The following is a 25,081-nucleotide window of genomic DNA, read 5'->3' as shown; positions in this document are numbered from 1 at the left end:
TTGTTTATGTGAATGTGCTATAGAAATAACCTTGCCTTGAACATTACACCTGTTAAACATTAGAACATGTCATCATGCTGACGTTAGTATTTAGCTCAAATCACCGCTGAGGCACCGCCTCACAGAGCATCCAGCATGGCTTTAGACCCTTATCTTTTTCTTAGTTTTCTTTCAGATTATTAATGCAATCAATGCCTTCAGTAACAACAAACAGTAAATTTAGCTCTACAAGAAATGTACTAAAGGGATAAATCTGGTCTTTTTGACAAAGAATTCATTCTCTGGAAAACGTCTGCAGGGACCAAAATGGTACTTTGAGGTGCTGATTAAAAAAATGAGTGGAATGCAAGTGCAGCCTGCAGGAATCTCCTTGTCTACAACATATAGCGTCTCTTTCAATGCACCGGCATAAGAAGTATTGGATATGCAAGTGATTTCCCCCAATTCACTCTTGGAAATTACACAGAAGAGAATCCCCATAATAAATGTAAAACGCACACCATAGAATTATCTCAAAAGGGAAACTGCTTTGCTGCAAATATATAAGTTTGGGCACTCCAGTTATAAGACAACAAGCAGTTATGGCCTATAAATGAAGACACACATTAACACTCCCTGGCTAAGAGTGGCAGTGGCATGACCCTCCAGTCCACCACCACCACTAAGAATCACACCAACTAGGGTCAGCTGATAAGATGTAGTGCAGTAATGTAGCTTTCTACCTCCAAGGATGGACAGACTTTGAGAGCCACCATGTGACTATTGTCATCACAGAAACCACAGGCCTGCTGCCAGCTGCTGAAAGGTCCAGACCTGCCAAAGATAGCAACAACCCTGCCTACATGGGACTGAATGCGCTGAAGAGAGAGAAGCTGAATATGTACACACCAACCGCAGAGAGCAAACTCTATGAAGACTCTCAGTTCAGCGTGTCAAATGACTGGGTATAGGACTTGATTTTTATATAGTACTTCTATGCAAGTATAGATAATTATGTGTTTTGTGCCCTGCAGACGTGCAGTCTGTCAGGAGGAAGTGGAAAAACAATTATTTGCCATTGCAATAACTTCAAAACCCCATGAGACGCCCAATACAACATCTGAAGGAAGTTTTTTATACAGTAGGCTATGTCTCATGAAGCAGCACTTGAGCTATATGTTCTGGCATGTTCAGGCTCAGCTCACCTTTCCTTACATCTGCTGCTGCCCCAGCTGCTACTTGAAAACCCAGCAGCCTTTAACCCAACATCCATCTGCTAGAACCAGTTGATGAATGACTCTTTCAGGCTGAAAACGGCAGCAGCTTAATGTAAAATGCTTGTGAGGATAAGTCTGCACATAAATCTTGATTTGGGAGATTTCATGTGCAGTATCTTGCAGTAGCAAGTAGATGACTCCTTTGTAAATGATGCCAAGGGGAACAGATACTGTAGATATAGTGGGTGGAAACTCCAGATTAATTCTGTTCATGCTCATTAAGTCAGTCATGCATGAGTACATAGTTTGAGTTACAAGGTGTCTTTTAACATTTGTCACCCAACAAATCATGATGTTTTATGCTGTGCTGTGTGTAATTTCACTGTTTATATTCAGAGGGATGTTCACCATGGCTGGCTCAAATTCTGCTGGATTAGCTCTAGTTTTTTTTGTTCAATCACTGAAGGTTTGAATTTAGCTCTATCCTGGCGAGGTTTATTTTACTCATCTTGGAGCCTTCAGGCTTCACTGCCAGCGTCGCTAATTGGCCTCCGGAAACCCCAGTGTGAGAGATACTCTCCGTGGACCCATCTGTTGGTCGGACGTTTAGATGCGTCAGAGTGCGGAGGGGCGGTGCGCAGCCGCCGCCGAGGTGATCCCCGAGTTTAAAAGCACAGAAGTCCTCTGTGCGCCGGAGCAGTGCGTCACAGCGACCCAACAGATCCAGGATCCCCCGACACAGAGTCAGGTAGCTCAACACAGCGACGAAAATAGCTTTTCTAAGAGAACACGTCTACATCAGTCTGCCACATGTTTTAATGTTTTTACGCACATCTCTTAGATTTTTTCCATTTTGGGTGCGACTTTTCCCCCTTTTGAAGTAGTAACAGCTATTTTTTCATCTAAGCGCTTTTTTTTACTTTGTTATTTCTCATTCTCGTTATTTGTTTGCGGTGATACAGTGAGAGAGAGGATCCGGAGCAAACAGCTGGGGAATATACATAAACTCCGCTATATGGATACGGAATCGCTCCCATCTGCAGCTGTACTCAGATTTTGATCTCAGACGTTGCTCTCTGCTCAAAGAAGAACATGAAATCTGCTGAAGAGGGTATGTTTGACTTTTATTTATTACATTAGACTTTCTTTATTATCATCGCAGAGCGGTAAAGCTATTAAAGTGGCATTTATTCAACTTTTCATCATTGTTTAACACTTTACTCCCGGATGCAATACAGTAAACTATGATGTTATATTGAATCAGGGTCTTAGCTGCACTTTGCTCCCAGCTGAATGCCTGTATTCAGCCTCAGTGCATTACAGTTAGTTGCAGTATTAAAGTGGTGGTGTAGATATTCAGTGTGCGCCCCTCCCTGTTGATTTGGGCAACGTGGGCGTGGTTCTGCCCCTGTGAACCTCTCGTGACTAAAAAGTGTTCCCAAAATAGTCAGAATTGAGCCGGTGCTAATGACTGACATGGCACTGTGGGAAGCGATTCAGATGCCAGTATTCAGCAGAGCCATTTGATGGCGCAGCCCCTCAGGCTACCTGTTAGGATGTCAGCTAATTCACAGCAGTCTAATTATAGAAAACAAACATTTTAGTGCTACTGTGTCACACACCGCAAGCAGTATTAAATTTAAGTATAATTTTCTTTTATTACAAGGAGTCATATGGTGCTGCACTGATGTCATAGTGTTTATGGCGGGGCCCCTAATTCACAGCAGACAGGAGCTGTGGTGACTGCAGGCAGTCTGACTGCATCTGTGTGTCTGCAGCAGTCACCTCCATCCATATCAATGCGCCCCACTGTGGTCACATTCACCCAGCCTCATGCCACCATATAACCACAACTCCCGTTCCCATGTTCCCCCTCCTCTGCCCCTGGTTGTGACCTCAGCCTTCGCCACAGACGGGCAGAGTTTCATATGACCCAGCGGGAGCGTTGGCACAGCACCATGAGCTTCCCCTGGCTGGGTAGCCTACAGCATGCAAATAAACGAATCATGTCCCTCCTGTGTTTATTTTCGATGGCTGTTGGAACATGAAACTGGCCAACAAAAGCATCAGTGTGTGTTTTCATAATGTTACAGTTTATGGGCTACAGCATGTGCATTAAGTGGCATAAATCTGGCAATGTAGAGTGGAAAAAAACACCTGGACTTGCCTTTGGTTATTTTTAGGATGGATATATTTTTAGGTCTTGTATTCTGTCCCCCACCTTTGCTTTGAATATTTTGAGACATCAGATATGTTTTCTGTCACTTGCCTCATTGTGTTTGGGGATCCCCATTGGATGAGGTTAAGATTTAACTTGCATGCCTTCTGCATCGGGAAATAGCCAGGGCCTAATCTGGTAGGCAAGCTGTTCTTTTGCCATTATAGGCAACACGTCTCCAACAGCTCTCGTAAGACTCAACTTGGCAACTGTCTCCCTCTCAGTAAGGGAGCCAGTGAATGTGTGTTTGATTATCATGGCAACAAACTCAATCTGTTTGCTTTGCAGATGCATATGGCTACACGCCAAATGTCAGTCTCTCCCTCCCACTGGGCAACCCTTGTCTTCCCTCCCAGTACCACAGCCTCCAGTCCAGCCCTACTATATCTGTGTCTGTCACAGAGCCTCACAGTTATGACACCCAGGATGACATGAGTGTGGCCGGCTACTATTCATCCTCAAGCATCCGCCCGAACGGAGCCCCGACCCTGGAGAGCCCTCGCATCGAGATCACAGCCTACGGTCAGTTTCCTGAGGATGAAGTGGAGGAGAGCAACCTTCCTGTTGCCAAGCGAGTCAATTCCATAGTGACGCTGACCCTCCCCAGTGCAGATGGTTACCGCGACCCCAGCTGCCTGAGTCCAGCCAGCAGCGTTTCATCCCGCAGCTGCCAGTCTGATGCCTCCTCCTATGAATCAGGCTTCTCCTACAACTATGATAACTCACCCCAGAACTCCCCCTGGCAGTCACCCTCTGTGTCTCCCAAGGGCTCCACCCTCGCCTTGCCAGGTGATGGCTGCACCTCTGGTGGCTCCCCTCGCCACTCCCCCTCCACCTCACCACGCACAAGCGTAACAGATGACACCTGGATAGGTCAGCGTGGCTCCAGACCCAACTCCCCTTGTGGTGCGAAGAGGAAGTACAGCTTCAATGGCAGTGGGGCGTTGCATAAGCACTACCCATACTCGCCCAACCACTCACCTGGACCATCCCCGCAGACCTCCCCTCGCCTTAGCATCACAGAGGAGACCTGGCTGCCAAACACCAACCAGTACACTAACTCGGCCATTCTAGCAGCCATCAACGCCTTGACCACAGATGGAGTGGCTGAGCTTGGGGAGGGAATCCCCATGAAGGCCAGGAAAACCAGCCAGGAGCACAACTCCACAGTCAGCCTAAAGGTGGAGCCTGGAGGTGAGGAGCTAAGTCCAGGGGAGCTCTGTCTGGACGAGCACCGCCTGCCATTAAAGAAGGAGGGCTACTGTGGCGGGTTCCTGGATGTTCCACAACACCCATACTCCTGGTCCAAGCCAAAGCAATATGTCAGGTAAGCAAGGAGTAACAGCTGAAGATTTGAGTACTGAAAAATATCTGATCAAACCTGAAAAAAAAAGCTTCAGGGGAATTTTTGTGCTCAAGATTTATGAAAGCATATAACTGCAAATAAATACAAGATTGTTTCAGTATTTTTGGAAACTGAGCATATTAACGTATTAAGTGAGAATTTATCCATACATGCATTTTTTTGCCTGGACTCATAAACATATTTGTAATTTCTAAACAAGTTTTTCACAAGGCCTGGCATAACACTGTGTTCACATTCTGCACATTCTACTTTGATAAGTGCCTCCTCCCTCCCTGTTAAGTTGACATGTTGGACATGTTTTTGCCCCGACAGCCCATCCCTGCCAGCACTCGACTGGCAGTTACCATCTAGCTCGGGGCCGTATAGCCTGCAGATCGAGGTGCAGCCCAAGTCCCACCACCGAGCCCATTATGAGACGGAGGGCAGCAGGGGAGCCGTAAAGGCCCTGGCAGGAGGACACCCAGTCGTTAAGGTCTGCTAAACCAGCGCTTCTTGTGATATAGTCAGACAAAGCAGTATCTACCTGATCACAGGCTGCATATTTCTGCAAGCTGTGAGCACCTAAACCAAAGACGGATTTCTCCTTCTCGAGATTGTGTCATAAATAATTTTAGAGGTAAAATAATCCAGTATTTCACAAGAAAAAGGAAAAGTCCTTTCAAAAACAACATTATTTTCACATTAATTATCTTGTGGCTCCGCAGATAAATGTCTCAAACCACTCTGGGGCCCAAACCATATGTTGAGAGCTAGACTGTTTGGTTTTCAGTGATGACTAGACCAACACACGGCGCAGCCATTAGACTCATTTTCACTCCTGCTCCTTACCTCTTCACTTCTCGCCTCAACTCCCTTTTTCCCTCCTATGTGTTAAAATAGATTGGGGCGACATGTGTTTCATGGCCTGCCTGTTATATTATTCAAAGATGTCACCTTTCTGAATGGAATACCATAGGTATGCTATTAGACAGACCAGTCCACTCCGTCAGTTCCTGTCCAGACAAGGGTGACTCAGACATTTCCATTGCGTTGTCGAGTGCTGCGTAGACAGTTACAAAGTGATGTAGCCTGGCCAGTAAGAGCTTAGTCATCAGCTTTAACCACAGTAGCTCTGGTGGTCGAGTCTTAAGAAAAGAAAATGTGGACAACTGCAGAAATGTTTTGGTTATAAACCCATCTGGTCCCCCAGCCATTACTCCACACCACTGACCTCAGTCTCTGAATAAATAAAGGGTCTGCAGCAAGGAGTTGGGGGAAAGTGAGTGGTGAGGCGGGCTGTCAGTTTAATTAAAACCTTTTGACATTGTATTAATACATTACAATAAGTTTACCAGACATTCGTCACATATAGTGCAGAGTTTTCTGTGTTTGCCTTTCAGTTTTGATAAATATTTCTTTTTGGCGTGAGTAGTTTTTCTTCTTGCCATAGAGGAGCAGTTAGATAGTTATGCCCTTTATTTTGAATGGGGAATGCTAACATTGCTAAGCAGCATTTTTAAGGAGAAGCATGCTGTGTCCCGATTCCATACTACATACCAACTATAAGCAGATTTATGTTCACACCAGAAAAGTGACAAAATTAAGTTTACTAGTACTAGTAGTAGTATACTAGTACTCAATATGCCCAATGAAAGAGAGACAAAGCTAGCAACTAGCTAGTGAGCATAGTCAAAGATCCAGATATTTGCCTAAGGAGTTGGTAGAGACCAAAATCAGAGCTAAAAGAAAGAGAATATTGGACAGAAACACAACGACAAAATATGTTAATGTTGCCCAGTATTGGCAAAATGTGTAAATTAGCTGTTATCAACATTATGTGATGATAATATGGCAATGTGTGTGTGTTTAGCTTGTTGTTCTTCCCCAAGTAGCCCAAACACTGAATGCATGCAATAATGCAGGCTTTATACCTGAGAGATAATGGATTTTTGAGCATTTTGAGAATTGATATTTAAGCATATTATATATAATCATATCATTGAGTAAAAATAGCCCCTTTTGAAAATGCTATAAAGGTAATTAAACAGTGTTGTGATATATTTAGCTCTCAGCACTGGAACAAGGGATCAGAAATATTATATTATTTGTATGCAGCTGTGGAAGACATTTGGACACAACATAAAACATATTGTACAATCCAGCAAGTTGCAACTTCAGCCACACATCTGTACAAGATGTGTGTATTTGTACATGAGAAGGTGCTAATGATTTAATGACGGGGGTCTGGGTTCACCCCAGCTGAAATAGAGAGTGTGTGTTCTCTTAAACTTGAACCCAAACCACCACCCCCCCCCCCCACACACACACACACACACACACACTTTTCCGCCAGCTACCACCCCAACCACACAGACTTCCCTTTGTTTAGGAAAGTTCCCGTGTGTACCGCTGACATCATTGCGCACTGCGTCCTGTGGAGGCGGCAGCAACTAAACCACACACGTTTCTGGCAGGCCCTGATGGAGATGTTGGAGGGAGCTTCAGAAAAGGCAGCCCCTTCTGTGTGACTTCCTGATTACATGGTACACACAACACTGCAACCTCTGCTACGGACGCTGGCTGACTAAACCTCTGTGGCTCGTCCCGTCACTCCTCTGACTCAAACCCTGCCCAGACTTTACAGAGTTTATTCTGGACGGTCCTGTTCTGTGTGGTACACTTTTTCTACAGCACAGCTAAGCCAGCTATTTTCTGTTCTTTTTCAATGCCATCGCTGCTGCCTGCCTCAACCACACCCGCCCTTACACCAACAGCAGACTGAAGTATGCCCCTCTGAAGTGCTGTGTGCAGTCCTCACCGCAGTTAATGCTCAGGGTTTCATGCTGTACTTTGGTGGAGAGGAAATACCCCCTATTCAAGTCTGTGAGGTCTTTCTTTCTCTGTCTGAAGTCAGATTTCACGATCTGCTCATTGCTTAAAAAACACATCCAAAAAGCTGTTTTGAAGTAATTTTTGTAGATTATTGTTTTGGAGTCGTGTGCCTTTTCTAGGCCTTGATCCTTGTGATTGACTTTAGATTTTTAAACGAAGTGTAATTAACAAATAAAAAGCGTACAAAGCAGAAAGCGTGACAGGATGAATTGTCACACTGAGCTCTGAGCACTGAGCTATCCCTCTCCCGACAAAACTGAAACACAGGAGTCCATATATGTGTTTGTGTGTATAATCATCTTTTTAGAGTTGGAAGGGTATGATAGAAATAGAGATGGAGCCCCGTTCACCCTCACCCAATTCTCCTCCTCTTTGGTGCCTTGAGCAGCCAGAGTCTCTGCATTCCTCTTGTGGGTGATAATATGAACTAGGGAGGAGTGGCTGCATTGCCAATGTCAAACTGCCAGGGTAGAGGAACAGAGGGTTTACATCAAGCGGTATCACAATGATTAAATTGCATCAACAAATCATAGATGTTGTCTGCTGCAGCTGCTTTTTATACAGATGATTCAGATCAAAGAGCTAAAAAAAGGTTTCTTGAATTCAAGATTGCCACTTGGTCTTTAAATGATCGATATGACATGAACACAAATGTCTCTACAAACGCATACTTTTTGACTTTATGACTTCAATCAGAAACTGCTGAAATTGTTCAGATGAAATTATCGAGTCTGATTATTTCTATTTGCCTAGATTTGATGCTGATAATATTTCAGATAATCAGTAATTACAGTTTGAAGGTAACCATCTAACCATTTGAACAAGCTCCCTCACTTCATCACACTCCTTCCTGCTGCCTAAATAAACAGCATTGCTAGGCAGCAACCCATTTCCTTACACAAATATACAGGGCTTTTGCAGGCTCTTAACCCTGACAGGGATCCTCCTCTAAATCACATGTTGTGCCTCCCCGGTCTGAGACTTTCACTCTCCTTGCGGGCACTCCTCGCCTCGAGTGCTCTTCTTATGTAAGTGAAAACTCTGGTCTTCATTTCAACATTTCCCTGCCGATCGTTTCAGCTGATAATTTTATCCACAGCAGCACATAATTGAGCGGGGTTTAGTGTCTGCCTCTGTAACACTTTAACAGGGTCTGTGGATAGTTATGTGCACATATTGTCCATTTTTCTTTCCTTTTCATGCCAGTTTTAACTCGACTTCGACTGAAAAATGGAGGGATTTGGGAAATGTCTAAATTCTAAAATTATAAATTTCTTGATTCATTATTACATTATATCAGTATGTATGGTGGAATGTGCTGAAGCACTTTAAACAACGTATTTATTGTGTTGGAAACATAGACTGTATGAAACTTGAACATAGTCTCACATAGGTTTCTGAAGAGTGACTGTGAAGCTCAATGTGGATAGCTCACACTGTCGCCGTCTTGGCAGAATCCCTCTCAGAAATGGGCAGAGATGCGGCATCAGTGGAGCCGAATGTAGGTCGGTTGCTGTGGCTAGTCACCTATGACAGCACCCACCTGTCACTCAAAGCAACCATGCCCTTAATTATGCATGACTTTAAGCCTTAAAATTATTAAACACGTGCATTATATAAAAATCCAACCCAGTACAGTTGTCCTGAATGGAGAAATTAGCTGTATAGACCAAAACTGTTTTTTTGGTTCCAGGCTGTAAACATGTTTGTGTCTGCTTTAAATCTGGACATTTTAACATGGGGGTCTTTGGGGATTGACTCACTTTTGGAGCCAGCCTTAAGTGGCCATTTGAGGAACTGCAGTTTTTGGCCCTTCTGTGTTGGCTTCATTTTTCAGCCCCAGATGTTGACACTTGGTTGGAAGATGGAAATGTTGACCAGGTTTGTTGGGTCTCATCTATTTGGGTGACAATGAATGTCACATTTAATCTCTTCAGTAAAAAAAAGAGAAGTTTTTCACGCACCTCGCTGATTTATAATATACAGATTTGTTTCTTTCAGTTGTTTTGATGTCAAAATGACAAGTATTTTTGCTCTAATTCCTCCCCGGTCACACATGTATGGATAACATACATAACTCTCAAACAGTGTGTCAGTAGTAGCCGCTGTTCTCAGATTTCAGCCTGCGGGTTTGGGCTTCATGCCTGCACACCGCAGTTTGGGTGGTTGAGGTCATCCTGGCGGGAGGCCTCCTGTCAAGTAACACCTATGGAGGTCTGGGAGTACTTTAGATACTCTGAGTTGAGCCCACCAGCTACAGCGAGAAGCACTTTGGTGCTGTCTCCAGCTCCATTGCACTGGGATCATTTTACTGATATGAATCAGAGCAGGGTCACTACTGAGAGTATTTTTCTACCCTGATTGGCCAGGGCTTGGTGGGACTGACATGACCTTGACTTTTCTGAAACACTAGCTTAGTGTTGTCACAAGGAGAGCGCTGCACTCACAAATCACAGCGCTGCTCGCTGTAGGTGGTTTCACTGCTGTCTGGCAGCGGCTGCCCCTGAGATTCAGCTACTGTGGGATCAACATCTTGGCCAGCCTGACATGAACTGATGGAGGAAGTGTATATAGGCCATTGGTTGTAAATTAAAGAAGATGAAAAGGGTGATTACAAGATCCTAAATAGGTACTTTGTTTGAAAATCAACGCACCAAGAGCCTAAACCTTTGAAAGACTTAAGTTAACAGAATGAAAGTGGATGCTTTTTTCAGGAAAGGACATGAGGGCTTAACTGCAACTGTGTCTTTTCTTTCTTTCTCGCCTCTTAGCTTCATGGCTACATGGAGAGCGAGCCTCTGACCCTGCAGCTGTTCATCGGCACAGCTGACGACAGGCTACTGAGGCCCCACGCCTTCTACCAGGTCCACCGTATCACCGGGAAGACAGTGTCCACCCCGAGCCATGAGGCCCTGCACAACAACACCAAGGTTCTGGAGATCCCACTGCTGCCAGAGAACAACATGCGGGCCATGTGAGTATCAAGGGCTGTACCCCACCAGGGAGTTTTGATTTGGCCATTTGTAGGTTAAAACATGTTCACATACAGTAACTCAAAACAAAGGGTCAAATCAGGGGAAAATAATTTTTTTAAGCATCTACAGTTTTAACTTGTCTTGGACGTCAAGTCTTTATTCATTCAAGACTTGCCAATAATTTTAGATGTGTGGGCTGGATGTAACTTTTTAGACATTTAGAGCTATAGTCAAGTCTTTTAAGACATGTCTAACTAAAGTCTCAAGTCATCTGAAACAAGTCCAAGTCCACGCCAAGTAAGTACTTCTAGACAAGTCCAAGCCATGTCTCACATTATTCAAGAAAATAAGTCTCAAGTCATTCGAGTACAGTCCAAGTGAAGTCTCATGTCAGTGGAAACAAGTCCTTAATGGCAAGTCCCAGTCACATCAAAAGTCTCCATAAGTGAATTGCAGTCAATAACTCTGTTTTTTATGTGTGAATGGTGACCATTGTAATGACACAGACTTTGAACATCTTCCTTTCAAAGCTGTGTTTTTTACATAGCAAGTCCCAAGTCACAACTCAGTAACAGACTTAACTGGCTTGAGAATTGACACTAACCTCCTGAAAAGACTTGAAAATAATTCTAGATATCAGCTTTAAGGAGTTTACTTTAACTGAGGTAACATTCTGGTCCTCTGCAAGGGGAAATTGGATTCCTCTTGGGCTAATTAAACCATATTAAAACATGTTAGATTACTGCTTTTCTTTAAAAAAAAGCTAACAATCTGGAGATATGAAGTTTGCTCCCGATGTACAGTTTTCTGTGAGTGTCTGATTTTTGTGTATATGCGTTACGCAAGTGTTGCCCTCTGTACACAGATGGGTGGCTTTCCCATTTTCTAAGCCTCAGAGATCAGATTACTGGGGAAGCTCTGTGCGGCTAACAGGGACCAGAGTTTCTGTCTGAGCTGCAGGCAGTAGCAGCCTGCTAGCATCAGCACTTTCTCTGCGTTTTAATGGATGTAACACATAAGCTCCCCTTATACAACGACTTCACCTCAGGATATGGTTTCTCTTTCCTCACAGAGGACACACCTCAGAGTACTTACAGAGCAGGCCAGGGATTTGTGGGAGATTTATTCATCTTGACATGTACACCAGTATGACATATTAATGTTTTAATATGTGGTATAGAATACAGGCATTATTATATTTCTGAAATAGTTACTCATGATGATTTAGGAGAACTTAAATTAAATCATTAATCAACACCAGTTCAAATGTTTTTAGCTAATATGAATGCCACAAATGGCGTTGGTCAACTTGGTATGACTCCAATTAACTCTTAAGTAATTAATTTAAAGAAATACTGGCCCTCTTCTTGGTATCGTGCTTTCTTTCAAAATTTTTTTCTCAGGCACTGAACAGACGCCTTTCGCACTCAGCTTGTCTGCGTAGGCGGAGAGCTCAACAGCTGGGGTCCTTAGCATCAACACCTGATTACTTTGCCAGTGAAGCAGACCCTGGTGTCTGGCGAGAAGAATGTTAGGGAGTGTTCAAATGTGTATAAAAGTTGACATTAACTAGGCTTTGAGGAATGCGGCATCAAGTAGCATGGAGATGGAAATGCCAGAAACCATTTGGAGAGGCTCAAGGTATTTAAATATGACAAAGTTAGATGAGTGCGGAGCAGACAGAGGGGAGTAGGGAAGAGGAGGAGGGGCTTTTATTAAGTGTCCGATGAAGACTTTGACACTGTAAAAATATCTTTACAGCCAATTCTCGGTTGTAAGATTTGTGGAAGGAGGAATACAGTATTTTAGCATCTCTTGTGGATCATAACAAACATGTGATGAATGTTCCCAGCCATTTGTGTCTGTAGAGTTTAAACGTAACCCAAAAGTGGATGCATTGAAGCTCTGTTGGGGGTTTGTGGTGTTAATCTTCTGCTGACATGGCTGCAGCCTCTTTCAGGACTGTGTTGATGGAGTCCAGAGTTAAAATCACTTTTGATTTAGCTACAATGCTGTACAATAAACAGTCTGATTAACTGTTAAGAGTATATAGCGTTAATGCAAATGATGATTTGTCTTGTGGACAGACTCAAACTCAAACTGTCTTGTGTCTCCACAAACACAGGATCGACTGCGCAGGGATCTTGAAGCTGCGTAATTCGGACATTGAGCTGAGAAAGGGGGAGACTGACATTGGACGCAAGAACACACGTGTGCGGATGGTTTTCCGGGTTCACATCAACCAGTCCACGGGGAGAACGGTGTCCTTGCAGGCTTCATCCAACCCCATTGAGTGCTGTAAGTCTTCTCACAGAGATGCTCACAAGTCAAGTCTCAAGTCTCTGAGCAAGAGTCCAAGTCAAGTCATTAACGTGATGGCAGCCAGTGGGACGTAAATAATTACATTTATCGACCACCGCAAATTTGGCAAGTAAACAAACGCTCATTCATCTTTTCATAATGAACGACAGTCGGAGTTAACCTCTCTTAGGTCATAGCTGAAGCAAGAAGCAAGCTAACGTTAGATGGCCAATCCTGAGCTAAACATGTTTACTCACCACAGGTTATTAACCTATTTGCGTTCAGCCAAAGTTTATGATGAATGGCGGAGCAGCTGCCGGTGATTGTTGTCCTCTCTCACGTGCGGGCGCGCGCAGCAGATGCTACGTGTTACGTAGGCAGGTTATAGGTAACGGAGGGAGGGAATAACGGCAAGCTCATCAGACGTTTCGTAAGAGTAAACATTGTTCATGAGTCCCGCACCTCGAGTCCGAGTCGAGTCTGGAGTCTTTGAGGACGAGTCTCAAGTCGAGTCTGAAGTCACTGTGTGTGCGACTTAAGTCGCACTCGAGTCCCCATCTCTGTCTTCTCATATTGTTTTTCCTTAAAAATATCAAGCCTGAACTCCTCAGTCCCCTAAGGCCTCTTGAATAGCGTGTAAATGGTTAAATTAGTCACCATATTGGCTACCAACATGGTGGTCCAGACCACTCTTATGGGTCAGGAGATATATTTTTGGGGTTGCAGGATCAGTGGGATACAAAAAAGGTAAAAAAAACACATTCTGCTACACAAAAGTACATTAATTTGTTTCAGTTATTTTTCCCTCATCTTTTTTTCGCCAGGCTATTGGATGGACATTCACTTTGGTGATCTCCTGCCTTTTCATGCAGCACCATCATCAAGTCAAAATTTGTCCAGTTCTTGTATTTATGACCAAAATATCTGAAAAATTCATTCCCATTCAGCCTCCGCTGTACTTTGGGTTAGTGTTGCAGTACTCGAGACCGGTCTTGGTCTTAAGACTGGTTAAGACCACTTTTTGATGGTCTTGGTCTTGTCTCAGACTCTACTGCATTTGCACTCGGTCTTGTCTCGTTCTTGGACATTCAGGACTCGGGATTTTTGTTCAACACCAGTCAAGACCATAACTTTGGAAATATCAATAAATTGCTTTTGCATTGTCTGATTTGTTAACATCCTAACTTTGATTGGAAGTAAAACATATTGCTTCAAATGCAACCAATAACCCTAATTAACGGTTGTCACCCCTCCCTGCGATGCTTATGTTGATTTCAGCTCTTAGTGTTTGTATGTGGATGTTTTAATGGGAATGTGGATCTTTCACATCAATTTGTGAAGTACCTGTGATCTCGTTCCACATTTTATTGTGTGCCATGCAATGCAGGCACCTGGTCTTGGTCTTGACTCGGTCTCGGTTTGGGCGGTCTTAACTACAACGCTACTTTGGGTTTAGTCCTAATTAGCAAATGTTAGCAACACACTAAACTAAGATGGTGAACATGATAAATCTTATAAAGCTAAAGATAAAGCTTGGTAGCAGCCTTGTCATTGTGAACATGTTAGCATGCTGACATTAGCATTTACCTTGAAGCATTACTGTAGACTCTTAGACTCTAAGTGTTGCTGTAAAATAGTGGATAGCTTTACTATTTCAGGCCTCTATATATCTACTCAAATCAGACAATCTATGGTTAGAAGGGGGAAAAAACACTATATAGGCAAATGACACATGAGACAATGGGTGGTTGCTCTTTTTAAAAGACAAAATGTTTGGGAACCACTCGATTAATCACTTAGTCAGCAGGTAGAAACTTTGATAATAGATTAACCCTTAAAGTAATTTGTCACTCAAAAATGTAAGAGTCACTGGTTCAAACTTTTCTGTGTTCTTTTGTCATTGTAAAATAAATATTGTTGGGTTAGGGGATTTGGTGTTTTGATGACTCACTAAATCAAAAGATAAGATTTACTCATAAAGATAGCAATCATTTTACTCAGCCCTGTAACTAGAGCTATTGCAGAACTTGTGCATGCGGTTGTGATCTATGTTTTAATTTGACAGTGTGTAAAGCCTATGTAGGCCTTGCTCGATAAACTCTGTTGACTCTCTGCATTGCACGGGAGTTGACCTTTCACTGGACCGGGAGAAACTCAGGCAGATCAACCACTTCATGTGGTTCTGGCAATGAGAGCTGCCATAGAGATTAAGTCTTATGAGGTAAATGAAAGACAGTAGTTAAACCATGATCTCAGCCCCTTGAAATAGAGCATTGTTAGTTTCTGAACGACTGCCACAAAGCAATTGTTTTGACCAAAATTCACTTTGTGTGTGAGTGAGGCAGAAACGACAGACAGACAGAGGGAGAGAAACAGAGATGTGGGAAAGATTGATGGTTTCCAGAAAAAGAGAATTAGAGTTTTATCAAAATCAGAGAGCAGAAGCATCGAGTTACAAAAAGATGGTCCTCATGTGAGAAAACTATTCAGGTTTTATTGAACCTCTATTTATGTATCCCGGTCAATCACTATAAAATTACACATTTCTTTCACAAGAGAGAGCTGGCCAAGACATCATGGTTACATTTAGACAGAAAATGTTTGTAAATATTTCACGGCAAGTCGTATATAATTTTAGAAAAACTAAAAGCAAGCAGGCAATCAGAAGCCAAATGGTAAGAGAGAGGACTTAAAAAGATGAGGAAAGGAAATATACTCTCAAATTAAATATTTGAGACAAAACATCCACCATAATTTGAGGAAAACACAAGTAAACACAACATGGAGCCTCTGTCTACATACTGGCAAAGAGGCAGCTTAACTCTAACATGAAGAGGTTTACAGCTTGACCAGCAGCTCTGTGAAAACTGTCTAGGTAGTGATTCAGCCTCCGTCTGGATGCTCAGGTCTGCATGGGGAGTGGGTGTGTATTAGCTGAACGATGAGGCTGGTTTCTTTTCTCCCTCCCACAGCCCAGAGATCGGCCCAGGAGCTGCCGTTGGTGGATAAGCAGAGTTTGGAGACGTGTCCCGCCCCCGGAGGGGAGAGGATGTTCATCGACGGACACAACTTCCAGCACGACTCCAAGGTGGTGTTCGTGGAAAAGGCTCAAGGTAAAAAAGGAGGAGTCCTGGAGCACGGTGTTGTCTCAGTGCAGCTGTGTGTGTATATATGTATGTGTGTGTGTGCGTCTCTCTACGGTGTTGGAGAAACCCCAGGACTACCTCCCTCCTCTCCCCCTGCCGTCAAAATATCCTCCATCCTGCCAGAGTGCCACATGTGGTGCACATTAATGCACTGTATTTTTAACCCAGCAGATTTACATTTGCAGAAGTTTCCATTGCCTGTTCAGCAGAGGAATGGATCACAAATGCAGCATGTGTTGTGTGTGTGTGTTTAGGTGAGTGTGTGTGTGTGTGTGTGTGTGTGTGAGATTGAGGGTGGGTGGCTAGCTGTGCACATGGTGTGGATGCATGCACTTTTGTGTGCCATGCCTCAGTATTTGTTTCTCCTTTTCTTACTTTAAGCCATTTTGGTTTGGAGGAAGAGGGGACTGCTCCCAGATGTTGATACGAGGAGGTTTACAAACAGCAATTTCCTTGATTAGCTTTAGCAAAGCAACGTGAGGTACAGTTTGGGCCAAGGCTGAGCAATGTAAACACGTGTGATCCTATCAGCCCAGTGACTCATTCAAAAAAAGAGAGAAGCCTTTTCTTTGTTCCACCTGTGAAAGAATGAATTCAAAGCTGCACCCCCAGCTCTGTACAATGGAGAAGTGAGATTGTTTATCAAAACAAGAAGTGATTAAATGAACATAACCCTTTGATTAACCCTGATCTCTTCCTGAGAGGAGGCAAGATCAGAGTTGTTTCACAAAGGCAGAGCTGCTCTGGAGACAACAATAATGTCACTAGTTGGCGCATCACTTCACTACTCAGTTACAGGATACATGAGCAAAGTAAAATAGTTTCTCAAATAAGTACAAAGGGATTAAGATATTTTAAAATATTCAAAATGAATGTCCATACATTAGTAATCTCCAGTAAATGAAAGTAAAGAAAGTGTATCCGTAGAATTCATCTTAACATACGGTAAATAAATGTCACATTCATGCCTCTCTTAATCTGATATGCTCTTAATTCAAAACGTCTGAAAAAAAATCCTATAATATTAATAATTTAAACTCCATACACTGAGGAAGACCATGAGATGCTATGAAAGTGACAGAAAAAAATAATAAGTGGACTTGAAGTTAAGATTCCTTTTTGTCAAACTGCTTTTTTCCAAGGTCAAGAATAAACTTTTACACTTAATTATTGGATCCTCTCACACCAATTGCCTATTTTACAAGACTCAAAGCCCATCCCTGCTTCCCTGAGCTCTACCCCATAAAATTTAACCCAACCAACGAGTTCACTTCTGCCTCCAGGACAAATTTAACTAAAAGACAAGGAATCGGGCAACTTGTTTTGTAGCATCAAAGATGTGACTAGAAACACAACTTAACACGCTTGTTTGGGTCAGTAGCTGCTCTGGTTCCGTTTGAGCTCTTAATCCGGCTGTCTTTAGGGCCATGTGCAGGCTCTGGACTGGTGTTAATGGGTGTGCTCCCTTGTTTTTGATGAGGGTTTCCCCGTGTCTGGCACCAGCATCAGATTCCTGGGCAATCCTACCATGGAAACACCCTTAAGCCAGGCTTCCACAACACTGCCCTCCCTCTGTTTCCCTCCATCCTTCCACCTCTCTATCCAAGCTGCCTCTGTGCCACCAGCTCTCAGTTCATTAACTCTCTGAGTTGTGGGCTCCCTATGGATCATACTGGGTCTTCTTTACAGCTGCTCTCTGTATAAATAGATAGGCAAATAGATACACTAGACAAATAGAGACTTCATTATTCTCTAGAGTGAAATGTTGTTACATTGTTGTTAATGTTGTTACATTAATTTGCATATTTTAAACACAGGCAACTCATCTCTGCTCTTACATCCTCAAGCAGAACTAATAGAATTTTGATATTCAATGTGCTTTTATTGTTATTTTACTCATGCTCAAAGCAGAGCTCTGAGAAACAATTTAACGATCAAACTCATAAATCCAAAGTGGTAGATTGTGTTGCCATAAGGAGCTTAAGCATTTAATTTGGGCGATTTTCCTGCAAATTTTCCAATAAAGCACTCTCACAAAATACCGTTCACAAAGCTGCGGTAACAGAACATGTGGGCATTGACATGTTGTGTATGTTGCTTGCATCCCATGCTCAAAAGCATGTGTGTGTGTGTGTGTCAGTTTCCCATGTCATTGCAGGCAGGATGCTGCCTGCAAGAGGCTGCCAACAAACTAAAAGTTTCATTTGTTTTGGGTTTTTTTTTAGTGTCCGTTGGATCTAAATGATGTTTCCACTCCAGTGACAAATGAAATTCTGGGGAAACGACACATTTTATGTGTTTTATTTGTGTTTCAGAGAAAGAGACAGTAACTGTAAGGGCTCATACAATATGTCCAGTTTCATATCCATGTTTTTGAGTGTGTGGTTGTTGCTACCCATGACTCATGCAAAAGGAAATCCCATGTTTTCCCCATAGAGAGACACACTCTGTCACCTGCTAGTCAATGGGAGCACAACATCTGAAAACAGTAACTGCATATCAGCTTTGCTCTATCACACCCTCCTGCCCCTCCTGTCTCCCGCCTCAGTGCCGCCTCAGTAGAAAAAAAACAAGATAGCATCAGTTCAGTTGTCACTCCTGGTTACAGCCAATCAGTCATGAGAGATTACTCTATGGCCTCGGCGCTGTAGACATCAGCCTGTAATCTAAACCTGACTGAATCTCACCTTGCTTTCATTTGCCCCGGCCTGCCCAGAAGATTCTGTCTTTGATAAGTTCCAGTCACTCCATTTGGGAAATTAGGCCCTACCGTCCTTTATTCACCTCTGTTTTTTTAGTGGTTTAATGTTCTGGGCTCTGCTGGAGAAGTTCTCAGATGTAATTTATTGTCTGTTATTTAAGGCTAAAGGTGCCAAAATCCAAATAGAAATGAAAGACAAAGTGAGGGGCAAAGATTGAACACAGGGCAGGAACTGTGAAGAAAAAAATTATTGGTTTTAAATAAGTTTTATTTAAAACCAGTTACTCGGTAAAAACTTAATAGTTATTACTGAATGTTTTCAACATTGCAACAATACATTTATCAGCTAATCTAATGGGATTTTGATAGTTTGTTCTGAAAAAGTAGGAGAGTTATATGTTTACCTGAAAATTTCAAAATCACCAAATTTAGACATGGTTTTCATTGTACAGTGAAGATGCAACTCTGTAATGATACTTTGTAAAGTTTACTTTACTTGAATAAAAGTACCAATACCACATTGTAAAAATACTCCATTACAAGTAAAAGTCCTGTATTGAAAATGCTACATAAAGTAGAAAGTATGTAAGTATAATCAGGAAAATGTTTTAAATTATTAAAACTTTATTTATATTATATTATATATTATCCTTAAGATTATTGTAACTCATGCATTACAGTAATTTTACATTATCTGGCCATTGTATAAAGCGTATGGATATGTTTTGTGTATCTCCTTGTACTTTCTTTTTGGTCACTTTTACGTCTTTTTACTTTTCATAAAGTGTGGTTTTCTGCTCAGTGTTTCCCCACCATGATTGATGATAGCTTAATTTGAGTGAGAGATCCTGAAGGAAATCCTTGCAGAGGAGAAACCCTCTAGTGAAAAGAGCACTTTCACATCTGGCCTGTTGCACTCGACAGCTGCCTGGTCTGCTGCAATCCGTATCACTGTGAATAAGCATTTCCCTGATCCATCAAAGTCCCCAGCTGCGGGGTAACTGTGTTTTTGTTGACCCATCTTCCTCACCTTTCTATCTTTCTTTGAGCTGTTGAATTGGAGCTTCAAACTGGTAGAGACCTGAACTAGCTTTCCATGTCTGACTGGAACACACCGACAGTTTTGTCTGATTGTTCTTGGCCAGAGCCGCTGTACAATGAGAGGCCCTGGAAATTGAACTGTGAGAGGATTATCGTGCTACAAGGCTGCCAGATGGTGTCTGGAATTACCTGCAGAAAATTACAGATAATCATCCTCCTTAAAGCTCATGAGAACTGTGAGCAAGTTGACAGTAATGTAACAGTGGAGGGAATGAGGCTGATTTTAACATGGACTCTGTGCTAGCTCGGTTGGCTTTGCTAGCTTTGAGCAGTGGTTTTGTTTGGAAGGAGTGTTGGTCAACAGGCTTTGGTTTCATTGCATTCATAGAACAATGACTTCCACTTGAAGCCGTTCAGTGGTTTGGCTGCCTCTGCCACTTCTGAGAACAATGGCTGTTTTCATAAACAAATCAATTACAGCCACATAAACAGCAGGGATTATGTTTTCATAAATTACAGTGTATGATTCATAAAAATCACAGGCCTGTTTGAGAAACTCCAGAGAGTGAGTTCTTGATGAAAGCGCTGATGTTTTGCGGTGACAGGCGCCACTGTAGCTGCAAGTATCACTGTTGAAGAGTGCATGTCAATATCTCCCCCTCTGCTGATGCCATTTATCAGCCCGGAGCTCGGCTCAGTCGCCACCCCTTCCACACCGCAGCAGCTTGCGTGCAACTTCCAAAATCCACGTGTTTTCAGGGCAGCAGGAAGGAAGAAGTTTCAGTCATCAGTCAGAGGACAAGGGACCTCTTTCAGTATGCCACATGGGCCTGGGTAGAGCATGTGTTTATATTTACTGTACGTTATGAGGGCTTGGGCACATGCCACCCCGCTGTTTCACTCTGGGCACCAAAGTTTCACTCCACCCAGCCCCAATTAAGGAGCACAAGGCACTGTTTGATTCCCTTTATAAACCCAACATGACAAATAACTGTATTGTATATTGTTTGATCCCCCTCGGCTGCCATGATTCTGTACAGCACACCACTGCTGTCATTGACTGCTCTGTGTTATGTCTGTTCTGAGAAAGTAATGATTTGTATAGACCATTGCTAACGAAATGTGAATTGTAAGACTTCTGTGAGGCTGGGATGCAGCCAAGGCGAGTGGAGCTTGGGCGTTGTGAGAGTTGGAGAGGGGTACTGGGTTTATATGGTCCGTGTGGTTTTGGGGGAGCGGTTTAGGCAGAGTTGTTTAATTTAGATAATATTGGATATTATCCAGCACAGTGGGCTGGGGAGTTAGAAACCATATTGTGCTTGCTGAAACTTGGTAGGAGGGGAATTGGAGAGTAACTGTTGCTGAAGTTTTTCATTGGATCGGTGCAGGCGTTGTGCAGATGTTGCTCTACAACTCTGGAACATTCTGTGGTTATCAATTACATTCTGTGGTTATCAATTATCTGGAATACTCTTTTCAAACAAAGGCATCCCACGCATTTAACTTTTCAAAGCTCTTGAGAAGTTTCCTGGCAGTAGGTGGGCACAGAAAACAAAGTGCTAAATTGAATTTTTCTATCTCTGCATTGATGTGAAAAATGATGAGCGTGTGAGTCAGAGAGCGAGAGAGAAAGAAAAGCAGACAGCCAGAAACAGAGACGTAGAGGGAGATCTGAAAAACATATTTACCTCCTGTGGATTGACATCGGCTGCAAAGGCTTCCCTTCTGGAGAGGTTCCCAAAGTGAAGAGAGGCAGCGAGAAACAGAGCAGGAGAGGGGGAGAAACACAGAGGCAGACTGGCTGATTGAAGTTTTAGTCAAACAAACAATTTTTAGAGACAAAACTGCTTTCATGGAGGATGGAATATTCTCATTGGTTGAATGAAAATTTTGTTTTCTTGCTAACTGGTCACATTTTGCTCTGAACTCCTTTGACAAGATGTTTGAGTCAGAATAGAATATAATAAATTATTATAATGTTTTCAAGAAGTAAGAAGAGCCATTGCTGCCTTGCTGACATGTGATAGATTATATATGCCTTTATAACATAAAACTAAAAAATCCACTGTACACCACCAGAGAACCGTTCTGACGAGGATGCTGGACAACTTCCTGTATGACAAACTGTTTCCCTTTTCATTTCTATTGTTTACACATAGGCTTCCTGTAACACGGTTTTCAAATGTTATGTTTGATTTGTAGTACAACACATAGGTTTGTGTAAGTTATTGCGTGCCAGATGTCTGCACCTTGCTGTGCACCAGTCACAATTGTTCCTGTGGTGTCCAGAAAATGCAGTAGGCCTACTTTTGTTTTACTCCATGTCCACATTTTGTTACTATTTGTGAATTTTTTGTAGGTTTAAGGCTGCAGAATTTGTTTTCTGTCGCCATGAATCCATTGTTACATGTATTTGTAAGAAGAGGGAAAATAGTCTGGTAGTCTGGTGGCTTAGTGGTCTATACGTCACAAATCTCAACTAGAAGCTTTTTGGCTAAAAAAACCCACTAAATATAATTTAGAAAAATAGACTGTGATATGCTACAGTAGTACTACCTTCTTTTGCTCTGTTCACTCTCTCTTTATTGCTAAATTGCTGTCCAGATGAGACGCAGAAGTGACATTAGGTTCTGTTTTTCTGTTCACGCAGTACTTGCCTATTACTAATTTCTAATTCTAACACAACGGCAGACCTTTTCTACAACCTTGTGGAGCTGATGTCATCTTTTGAAGCTGCAGTCTCTGGGTGCACTTTGAAATACTCAGTCTAGCGTATCAGACTCACATAGGTCTGCAGAGAATCTTGCCAAAAATGTAATTATTAAGACCATTCCCCAATTCCACAAACTAATTTGAATGCATTTTCAAAAGAAATGGTTGAGACAGACTCTTAATTGTTATGAGTGAGCCTCTCCTTTACTTGTCTCTACCATTGATTATTGCGTACTGACAGCTGACTTTAACTCAGCTCCTTTCCAAAAAGAATTTATGCACAAATCTCAGAGATTTGACTCCAGAATTCTTCATTAAGCGGCCACTCTCATTTAGGTGATGCACATGATATTACTTTTTCCTGGAGAGCAGCAGCTAAAACTCCAGTCCAGGAGTGTGCCAGACAGGGAGAGAAAGTAAAAAAGAAGTGAGATCAAAATAGATCACAGAGAGGTAAACAGGCTTCCAGTGTCCTCTCAGACATAATAGAAACTGTCAGTGCCAAGTTACACCTCCTCCATCTCTGCCACCTCACAACTCCTACACAAACGAGCGCTACTCCATCCATCTGTACCGGGCTGTCTCTTCAATTCAAACTCTCCACTTATCAAACTGCAGACAGCCTGGTGAGTAACATAGCACATATCTCAGTTAATTTTCTTCAAGAATATTTGGCCACAGCTGACCTTTTTTTCTTTAAACTGCAGTTTCCTTTTCACGTAAAAGTCATTTTCACAGCCATTGAATGTCTTTTTAGGGCCTTGTTAATGAGCCAGGGGTCTAAAGAAACTGCAATGGTTTCCTTCTGTGTCTAATAAATTTGTAAAAATATAGATTTAATCACACCTCATTGGGCAGAATGACAAATCAAACTTTTTTTAGCAGGTCTGTGTTTTCCAACAGCTCGTATGATGCATCGTTTTATTGCCTGATGGGAAAACCTCTTTATTGTGGCAACTTTAAGGAGAAAAAAACACATTACCAGAAAAAGAGCAAATTCAAATCCCATTTAACAATCATTATATGGGGAGAGCAGAAAGGTTCCTATGAGAACATAAGAAATAAGAAGTTTGAAAGTTGAGGCGAGTTGTCGTTTTCCAGTCATTGTGTATTAATGAGCCAACCAGCTGCTCAAGCATGTTGGGATTCCACACAGCGATGAAGTCAAGGTTTCTCTCATCCACCAAAGATTTCGCTCATGTCTTTGGTATGACTGGGTTTTTTTTAGTATTGCATCAGATTTCTCTCTCTCTGTCTGTATCTGTGTCTCTCTCTCACTCTCTCGTCTCTTTTTGTCTCAGGTCTGTTAGACTGTGGATATGAGCTCATGAGTAGTGGGTCAGACAGCATGACGTGTGCGATACCCTCAACTCTCTGTAGCTGTTTTATATATCACTGATGTAACAGATAATAATAACAACACTCATTCCATTTCTTCATTTCTGTTGGGAGCCAAGTAGGTGGTTTGCTTTTCGATTTGTCATTTAAAAAAACTCTGTTTCTCTCTGTTTTGTTTTTCTTTTAGATGGTCACCACCTCTGGGAGACTGAGGCCAAGGTTGATAGAGACGCCTCAAAGCCTGTAAGTAATACATGTGACACTGTTATCGTGACATTTCAGTTCTGGATTAAAGCACTCAGGATACAGCAGCTGTTCTCAAGCATTTAACAGAACTAAGCACAACTGTTTTAGCTAAATCAAATGAGCTGAGAGTGAATGAAGCTCCACAGCTTTCAGTTGATTAATTTCTGAATCACAAATCTAGATTTACAACACATCAGCATTTTATTCAGCTCTTTACTTTAAAGGGCCATTTCACCATAAATGCAAAACAAACACACAAAACAATATATTATGTTGTTTGCCTCTAATGGTAACCAAACATTATATACATATATTTTGGTTTTATTTGCCTTTAGTATGAGACATCTTGATATTTACCGAACAGACGTGAAAGAGGTTTTAATCTTCTCATCTAACCCTCTTCCCAAATTGTCGAACTATTCCTATAAACCATGCATTCCTAACACAATTAACATGAACATGGGATGCACACACAGTGTTCTACACAAGCATATTAAGGATACACACACTCACAGAAGAGTAACTGGAATATGACTGTTGATTTTCTTGGCCTCGAGGCAGCATCCCTCGGGGGGGGGGGGGGGGGGGGGAACAGCAGTGTTGTGTTTGAAACGTGTGGAAAAGGTTTTCAAAAGTTCAACCTTCAACCTGTGGGAGTTTGTACTTGGCTGTGTGTCCTGTCTTGGCCTGTGACAAAGAGAGAGCGAGAGAGAGATGTAGTGGTGGGAGTCTGGGAGATAGACGAGGGGATTAGAGGGTGTCTATATGTGAGGCACTGCACCTGCTCCCAGTGTCTTCCCATTGCAAAACATACTTTCCCTTTCTCTCATGAACACACACATACGGTAACTGCTGGGACACATCTGTCTGCTTGAATAGACAAAGGTTTCCTTCCCTCCCTCTCCTCCTCCCTCCTTGGCTCCCTCCCTTTTCAGCCCAGTCTGCTGGATTAGTCCCATTTTAAACACTG

General features: G+C 42.5%; 1 protein-coding gene across 5 annotated transcripts in view; it reads left to right on the top strand.

The window, feature by feature from the left end:
• Positions 1-1,831: 1,831 nt before the first annotated feature.
• The window catches only part of nfatc1 (nuclear factor of activated T cells 1), a 39,147-nt gene continuing 15,897 nt past the window's right edge, over positions 1,832-25,081 (top strand). For 3 of the 5 annotated variants that reach the window (XR_005445084.1, XR_005445085.1, XM_038725056.1), the window contains exons 1-7: positions 1,893-2,307; positions 3,703-4,741; positions 5,093-5,252; positions 10,423-10,625; positions 12,752-12,924; positions 15,900-16,040; positions 24,053-24,108. Coding sequence is in view for 3 of the 5 variants with exons in the window: in XM_038725056.1 (XP_038580984.1) it covers positions 2,289-2,307; positions 3,703-4,741; positions 5,093-5,252; positions 10,423-10,625; positions 12,752-12,924; positions 15,900-16,040; positions 24,053-24,108 (1,791 nt within the window). In the remaining 2 variants the exon portion in view is untranslated. Of the gene's footprint in view, positions 2,308-3,702; positions 4,742-5,092; positions 5,253-10,422; positions 10,626-12,751; positions 12,925-15,899; positions 16,041-24,052; positions 24,109-25,081 lie in introns of all 5 variants that reach the window. The other 2 variants (XM_038725057.1, XM_038725058.1) reach the window with 2 other exon arrangements.

The sequence above is a fragment of the Micropterus salmoides genome, unplaced genomic scaffold (genome assembly GCF_014851395.1).
Source record: "Micropterus salmoides isolate LMB-PRFRI ecotype aquatic unplaced genomic scaffold, ASM1485139v1 Ms_hic_scaffold_17, whole genome shotgun sequence".
Lineage (NCBI taxonomy): Eukaryota > Metazoa > Chordata > Actinopteri > Centrarchiformes > Centrarchidae > Micropterus > Micropterus salmoides.
The sequence above is the reverse complement of the archived record's forward strand: the minus strand, read 5'-3'. Positions and strand labels throughout refer to the sequence as shown.